General features: G+C 32.1%; 1 protein-coding gene across 1 annotated transcript; it reads right to left on the bottom strand.

The window, feature by feature from the left end:
- Nucleotides 1-490: 490 nt before the first annotated feature.
- Nucleotides 491-3,433, bottom strand: LOC115704673 (subtilisin-like protease SBT1.6). The gene has a single exon (XM_030631874.2). It carries the CDS (start codon nt 3,174-3,176, stop codon nt 798-800), a length of 2,379 nt encoding a protein of 792 aa, XP_030487734.2. The 5' UTR covers nt 3,177-3,433; the 3' UTR covers nt 491-797.
- Between the last annotated feature and the right edge of the window lie 5,326 nt (nt 3,434-8,759).

Raw genomic sequence — 8,759 nt, 5'->3', positions numbered from 1 at the left:
AGTCCATTTTCCCTCCCTCAAATTGAAATCATGTCAATTCCACAAAAAAATGAAATCATATCAGTTTTGGAGTACTTAAATCAATAAATGTTATAACTGTATACTATAATTTACAATGTAACCCAGTTTGTGCAAAAAAAAAAAAAAATCCACATAATCAAGATTAAAAAAAGATGATTGATGGTAAAACACATTTGAAAAGTAAAAGCTTGTAAAAGTCAAAACAAAGTGTTTACTCAAAAAAAAAAAAATGTTACGAAAAGTATAGAACTATAGATTGATTACGTGATAATGTTTAAAACCCAATTCATTACCATGCGCCGCGAAAGCCGCTGAAATTTTGACACAAATTTTCGTCACTAGCTTAGTTAGGTACTTAGGTTAGGTTAGACTGTCTGTCAATACTGTCTTTTCTTTCTTTAAAATGCCTAGTCAAAACATATCTATGGAAATACCTTCATATATTGTAAACTACAGACTACAGTAGGCATAATAATCAATCATGTGTTAACAAGTTTAAAATTGAGCATAAATAGACGTATATGAGTCTATAAATACATTGCCAAACCTTTAATAAAAAGGAAGTAAAAAAAAAAGATTTCACACTAGGACTAGGACATCCCTCTCTAAACACACGAACATATCTATATGAGTTATTAAAGGAGAAAAAAATTATTCAAAAAAAAAAAAAAACAGAAGCTCTATTACGCGTGTTGACTTCTAAAACTAAGCATGACCTTGACTTTGACCGATCAAAACGACATGATCTGTTGTTTTGTTTATGTTGTCGTTTCGTATTACAATGGAGTTACTTCGGTAACCACAATGGGGCTCCGAACTACATGCTTTCCATCGGTCCACGAGAGAGACCCAAAAGCTGCACCTGAGTCTCCCAATACTAGATTCCGACTGTCGGCTGAAACAGTCACCACGAAGCTCCGTTTCTTCACGGCCTCCGTGAACACCAGCTTCGCCGGCTTCACTACCACCGTGATTCCCTTGGGAGCCTCGACACTAACCCTGTACACAGAATTGGGAACCCCGACATTTGTAACCGTTCGGATAAACATCTTGCTTGGCCTCCCTTTCGTTGTTGTCGAAAACAACACTGCCATCGAAGGGTAATTAAGATTCTCAGACAACGGCCTCTTCGCCGGGCACCTTACTGGGGTCCTAGTGATTACCTGAATCACTTTTGGTCCATACCCGATTGAGCATAAGAAGTTTACGTAGTCATTGTTTGAGATGTCGTACACTAGACCCGGATCCATAGCTCGATCCAGATTGATATGCCCAGCTCCGAGATCGTAAGCCGTGGAGGGTTTTCCTGTGGCTTCATCGGTCATGGGTTGGTTTCGGTTATCGACTGTACTAGCAGTTGTCATCAAAGCCGATCTAATGGCAGCTGGGCTCCAATCTGGGTGAGCAGATTTCAGCAAAGCTGCTGCTCCACTCACATGAGGGCAAGCCATTGAGGTTCCTGACAGAATGTTGAACTCCGTTTTTCGGGTATCAGTGTCCAACCCAGTAGGCCCGACTGCGTCAGTCCAAGCGGCGAGAATGTTAACACCCGGCGCTATCAAGTCCGGCTTGAGGATTTCTGGGTTCAAAGTATTGGGTCCTCTCCCCGAAAAGGAAGCCACAATCGGAGCAGGTTTGATTCCGATAACAGTTCCGTGGAAATCAATGGTGGCTGTGGCATTAGACGTGGACGAAACATAAGCTTTAACGGCGTTTCCCTCATCAGAGCCGACAGCACAAGCCGGAAGAAGATGAGCATCGCCGACTAATCCCTCGCCGTGGGAAATTCCGTTGGCTAAGATCATACCCACACCTCCAGCCTTCTTCACCACCATGCCTTTAGCAACTCTAGGGCTACTTCCGCGATCACAGATAACGATTTTCCCCTTCACCAAGTTGGGATCCAGCGAACTCTCCATGCACAGCGAAGCTGGGAGCATACCCGATTTACCAGGGTAAACCAGAGGGTACATTTTACCCTTTAATGGAGCTCCCGCATAAAGAGAAACACCGGAAAGTTTCCTCCCGTTGCCAAGAACGATAACAGCTGGGAAATTCCTGTCTATGGTTCCTGCTCCGACTGAGGTCATCCATGGTGCCACGTTAGTCACTGACATTCCATTGGGTCCATCGTTTCCAGCTGAGGACGACACGAAGACCCCTTTAGAAGCAGCTCCGTAAGCTCCAATTGCAATTGGATCGAGATAATACGGGGAAGAAATTCCATCACCGCCACCGATCGATATAGAGATAACATCAACGCCATCATTGACGGCAGCGTCGAAAGCTGCCAAAATATCGGAGTCGAAGCAACCGGAATCTTTCCAGCAAACCTTGTACACCGCCAATCGAGCTTTCGGAGCCACTCCTTTGGCTATTCCAGAAGCATAGCCAGCCATGCTTGCTTCGAACGCGTACCTTCCCGCCGCCGTCGACGCCGTGTGTGTCCCGTGCCCATCGGCGTCCCTTGGTGACCGGAACTCAACCGTGTTGTTCACCCCACTAACCGGGCCGCCAATATTTCCTGCCGCCTCATGACCTTTCGCAAAGAATCTAGCACCAATCAGCTTCCGGTTACAATTCTTGGCAGTGAATCTCACTCCAGCCTCACAAGTACCCTTCCATCGACTTGGGATCGGACCCAGATTCAAATCCGAGAAGCTCCTTCTTTCGGGCCAGATTCCGGTATCGAACACGCCAACAATAACATCTGAACCGTAATCGGATTCGGACCAAAGACCCCTCTGATTCCTCAGGCCAAGAAATTGGGGAGAACGAGTGGTGTGGAGCTGACGGCGTTTATCCTCGAAGACTGCGAGGACAGAAGGGTGGCGACTGACAGAAGCAACCTGGTCAGGGCTGAGAACAGCGGAGAAGCCATGGAAAACGGTGTCGTATGTGTGGAGGATTTGAGGTGCTTCGGCGAACTCGGAGGAGTACCAGTGATAATGGGTAGGAAAAACTGAGGGCTTAGAGTGACTATCCACTCGGAAAATGAAAGTCTTGGGCGTCTGATCGCTTGAAAACGACAGCGTTTTAGCCACAAAAATTGAGCAAAGACAAAGGAAGGAGATAAATGTGAGTGGAGGAGCCATGGTTGGAACTCGGTGACTGGTGCGAGTGAAGTGAAGTGAAGTGGGTGAAGTAGTGAGCATTTAATAGTTTTTTCATTAATTAAATCTCTAATTAGTGATTTAATTAGTTAACAGTTAATTAAAATTAATTGTGGACCCCATCTCAAAAAGAAAAAGAGAGATATGGTGTCGTAGTATAGACTGTGGATATAATGTTGTCCCTTGCGAACACTTGATGACTCAGTCAGTCCCTCTTCCTTTGGGACCGACCTAATTTTTGGACTATATTTGATATTTCTACTCATCATCACTATAATATAAATTAATATGTCTTTAATTTTATAATAATTATTTTATCATAAATTATATTCATTTGCATATTCACTAAATCAATTCTTTTAATATTATAATAATGAATAATATATAATATAATTCCTATTTCCAATTATAATTTTTTTTTTCAATATTTAGGTCTGAAATTATTTGTGAAAATAATATTTTTATAGGAGTATTTATTATAATTACAGTTTTATTTTTATAAATTTTTCAATTTGAAATATATAATTTGTAGATATTTTAATTTATCATGGATGTTTAAAAAGTTTTAAATATATTTTTAATGCTATTTAAAAATTTTAAATGTTTATAAGGATAATACTATAAGCATAAAGAACACTATTATGAATTAAAAAAAAAAAAAAAAAAAAACTTTTAAAAAAAATCTAACATATGTTTTTGGATATAAAAATTAACTAAAAATTTATAATAAGAGATTAATAGTACCACTCTTAATATAAAAATTCACAAACAACAAGTTGATTTTTTTTTATTAGACACTATTAAAAATTTTAATCAATTATATGAAGAAAGATCCATCATATAAATTAAATGAGAATATGTTAAATTCAACGATCATTTTTTTAGAATTCAAAGATTTTTATGATAACAAAATAGGAACACCTATTTAAGATATTTTTATACATGGTACAAGACAAAATATGCAAAATCAAAACACCCTAAAAAGAAAACCCTATTTATTATTCTATCTAAAAACACTATTTATATTATTCCTCAAAGATAATACTATTTATATTATGCTGCAAAAAAAAACATATATACTGAATTCGTTCTCGTGACAACAGGGCTTTATCAAAAAAAAAAAAAATCCAATTGTAACGTTTCTTAGTATTGAAGACTAAGCATTCAAACAAAACGAAAACAATTGTAAAATATTAGAACAAAGACAAAAGCTAAAAAGGAATAATTAAAAAATATATATTAAACTAAATTAAAAATTAAAGCAGGGTTCTTTCTTTTCTTTTCTTTATTTTTTTTCGTGGAATTTTGTCGGGGCTTTGCTTCTTCCTTTTTTATTATCATTGGGGTCCATTTTTCATTTTATTGTTTCTTTCTTTGTTTCTGAAATTAATGAAAAATTTGGGGTAGACTGCAGACTACACTAATCAAGGATTCAACTATTATTATAATAATCACATTTTCCCCTTTCACTATATATGTAATCGTAATGATTAATTATGACCGTCAGATTGGCGGGGATCTTAAGTTTTTTTTTGTGTGCAGTACCTAACATAAATAATAAATATAAGCAAAAGTATTTATTTATTAGAATGAGAATAATGAAGCTCTCTTAATAAAAGTGAGTTTTCTGACTAACTTTTCCATTTTTCATATCTATGATTACATCTTTAATGTTAAATTAACATTTTCATTATGTGTAATGAATTTTTATTTTTACTTTTTAGTTGGAATTTTTGTTGTAAGCTTATGACTGTTTTCTAGTTCCATATATATATATATATATATATAAATATTTAACCCACCAAATAAATTAACAAATTTTTTACCTGCATCATGAATTTTCTTTTGTGTTTTTTAGTTGGAATTTTATTAGTACTCACTTAGTTTTAGCACACAATTTCCATTTTCATGCAATCTTACCAAATCAATGATCCTCCTCTTCATGTATTTGACACTAATATAATCTCATACATGCTTATTGAGAGCTTGACCTACTAGTTTTGAGCAAACTTTCATGATTAAAAATAACCAATTTTATTAAAGGTAATCATTTCATTTTAATGATAATCAACAGTTGGAGATTATTCCACAGTTTTTTATACTTTTATTATATTTAGAAAAGAAAGAAAAAAAAAAGAATAATCATACTATTTTTAAATGAAAATAATAGCACTTAATAAACATTGAGTGTCTTTTAAATATAGAGGAGAAGAATGGATATTTTTTTCTTTTTTTCTCTCCTTGGTAATTCAATGCACATGTCCTTTACTCTTAATAAATAGCATAACAATGTATGAAAATGATGCCTCTAAAGTCCCATCATTCTCTAATTGACCCACAAAGCATTTACTCCATAGAATCAACAATTCAACATTACCCTCCCCCTCCCCACTTAAATCGGTCATCATCCAATAAAGAATGAATTCAATCATAAAACCCATAATCCTTACCCGGACTACCCATAAAAATGTAAAAATTGTGTTATTTGACTTATAAAATAGTTTTATCATATATTTCTATTAATTTTTAATATTGTTTTCCAATACACAATTATAAAATTTGATAGAAAATATAATATTTTATTAATATTTTTTATTTAAAATATAAAATAAAAATCATTAATTTTATTATTATTATATTATATAGAACAATAAAAATAAATGTTAAAAATTTATAATTAATACAATAATTAAATGTAATAATAAAATACTAAAAATAGTATAAAAATAAATATAAAAATAATGCATTTATTGTGATTGAAATATGATGTCATGTCCTATGTGATCCAAATTTGGATCAAATTTTTCTATGTGATAATTTTGAATCAATTTTTGCCACACCATTAGAGCAAATTTTTTATAAAGTGATTTATAATTTCGTAATAAATCATCAATTTACATTTACATTGGAGATGTTCTTAGCGAGTACATTGTTCAATTTACATCATAATAAACTACTTCATTGGGAAATGTAAAATTATGTTATATTTAAGACACAAAAAATGATTGTCTGATATATTTGCTTCAAATCTTTTAGAAGCCCATCTTCTTGCTACTTGATGCAGATCAAATCATTAGGCTTAATAGTTCTGTGCCTTGACAGAGAGAATTGATCATAGAATGCTTGCTTAAGTGTATTTCAGTAATCGATAAATCCTAGAGAAAGTTTGAAATACCACTGCTGTGTTATTTTTGATAGTGTGGCTAGAAAGATTCTGACACTAGAATCATCTCGAATGCCATGCAGGTCAGTTTGTACTTTAAAATTGTGTATGTGAGAGAAAGGGTCTTCCTTACAAGTGTATAGGTACCACACTGGATTTTTAAACTTTAAGGGGATCTCCAAAGCGTTGATTCCTTCTAAGAGAAGTGAACGTTACTCCCGTTCAAGCTTAAACTCAATTTTCTTTGGAGTTGCAATAATCTTTGCTAAGGTTGCAAGAGTATCAAATTCAGCCTTGCAGACATCACGTGTGGTGATGTGCATATCATTTGGCCGCTTCTTGTTGTTGTTGCTTTACAGGTTCTTTCTTCTTCCAAGTCGATCAAAGACGTTGATCGACCTAGGCCTTGTAGTTGTTGCCTGATCATGTCGCCTTGCTGGCAACTACAGGGACTTATCTCGTATGACGATAGTTATCTCTCGAGCACTTGCTCCAGGAGCGGTTGCTTGTAGTCCTATACTGACTACTTGTTGGAATTTTATGTCCTAAATAAAATTTATTTTAATATAATCAGATTTACTAATTAATAAAAGATCATAAATTATTTTATGTTGATTAATTCACGTGATTACTTTCATGATTATATGCTTATTATATAAAGTCTATTAAATCCTAAACATATAGTTATTCATGATTATATGCTTGAAATACCACTGCTGTATTTAATCCCATAATTTATCAGTGCACTAAATTATACTGACGTGATAATCAACGATAAAATTTACTTACACAAGCATAAGTGGAATATCTTTTCCAGGGCATTAACAAAGTATACTAGTATCAATGTATTGAGTATACATCAGACGGGACCGATATTAACAGTGAAAAAAATATCATAAACTTACTGTTATATCTTTTTGAGTCAATATCACTTAGTTGATCTTAGGTCAATAGATCTTAATCTTGAGATGGTTAGGTTTTGGCTTAAATGAATTATTTATGTTCTTTGACTTGTTCATTAAAGCTGACTAATTGGATCGGCTCAATACTTACATCTTGGGAATATGGTATGTTAATGCAAATTTTTTAACTAAATATATAGCATTTTATGTAATAAATTTTACTACAGAATTTCATAATAGTAATAATAAATGAACACCAAGTATTTTACGTGGTTTTGTAGTTCATTTCTACATACTCCACCAGCCTTTTTTATTAGGGATATTTATTTAAATATAGAGTTCAATCAATCAATATCAATATGTATAAATAAAGGAAAGCACAATAGTGATGACATGACAGTTTCAATGAAATTTCTTTCCCTTTTTTTGTTTTCTCATATTTTCACATTTTTTTTTTAAAATTTTTTAGTTACTTTTCTTTAATAAAACCTTTCATTTTTTTTTTTATCTCACCTTATTTAATAATAAGACCTTTCATTTTTTTTCATCTCACCTTATTTAATAATAAGACCTTTCATTTTTTTCATCTCACCTTATTTAATAATTTTATATAATTATATCATGATCTTTGATTTACAATCTTAACAGTTACACAATGAGAATATAGTATTCAATATTCCCTTTTTATAACTTGCCCCACCAAATTAAACAAAATAGTTACTACAAAATCAATCTATATATTAGACTATAAAAGAAGCACGATCTATTGCCATTGTTCATATGAGAATTATGTGATGATCTCTCAATCTACATTCTTCATGATCACTATATATATATCTACATAAATGATTATAAAGATTGTTCAAATTTTTTTCTTTTCCAAAGTATTTTTATTTCTTTTTTAGATTTTAATAAAGTTAGTATTAACATATACATTAAATAGTATTTTTTTTTGAAGTTCTTCTTAAGAATATCAATATATATTTGGCAGTATTAATTATTATATAATGTAATATGATTAGTTAGTTATAGATATAATAAGGTGAAAAGGTAAAAATTGATATAAGATGTATATTTGTAAAAGTACATTATTCATGTTTATTATTATATCATGTTCGTTATGTTTGGATTTTTAGATATACTAAAGTTATTTTGTAGTTTTCTCTCATTGTTTTAATTTTTTTTTATACATACGTGTATCTAATTATTAATTATTTATCTATATATATATATATATCTATTTATACATATGTTTTAACTATCTATATTTATATATTTGTATAATTTTGAAGCTAGGATGATATTGTACGGTAATTTGGGCGATAATATAATTGTTATGAGAAAATTAATTAGAGTGTATCATATTTCACAATTATTAATTATTTAAAATAACATTGTAAAATTTTAAAAAAATTAATTTAACATATAAATAATCTATCTATATATATAAATAATAAATAATACATATATAAATAAAAGAAAGTATAAGAGATGTCATATAAGAGCTTATTATCCATTTCTTTGCATTTTCAATTTTTCTTAATTTTGATATCATTTCAT

Source organism: Cannabis sativa, unplaced genomic scaffold (assembly GCF_029168945.1).
Source record: "Cannabis sativa cultivar Pink pepper isolate KNU-18-1 unplaced genomic scaffold, ASM2916894v1 Contig3, whole genome shotgun sequence".
NCBI classification, from domain to species: domain Eukaryota; kingdom Viridiplantae; phylum Streptophyta; class Magnoliopsida; order Rosales; family Cannabaceae; genus Cannabis; species Cannabis sativa.
The sequence above is the reverse complement of the archived record's forward strand: the minus strand, read 5'-3'. Positions and strand labels throughout refer to the sequence as shown.

What these genes read in the sequence shown, in the direction of transcription:
- LOC115704673 (XM_030631874.2), bottom strand. Translation starts at nt 3,176, where the DNA reads ATGCTCACTACTTCACCCACTTCACTTCACTTCACTCGCACCAGTCAC.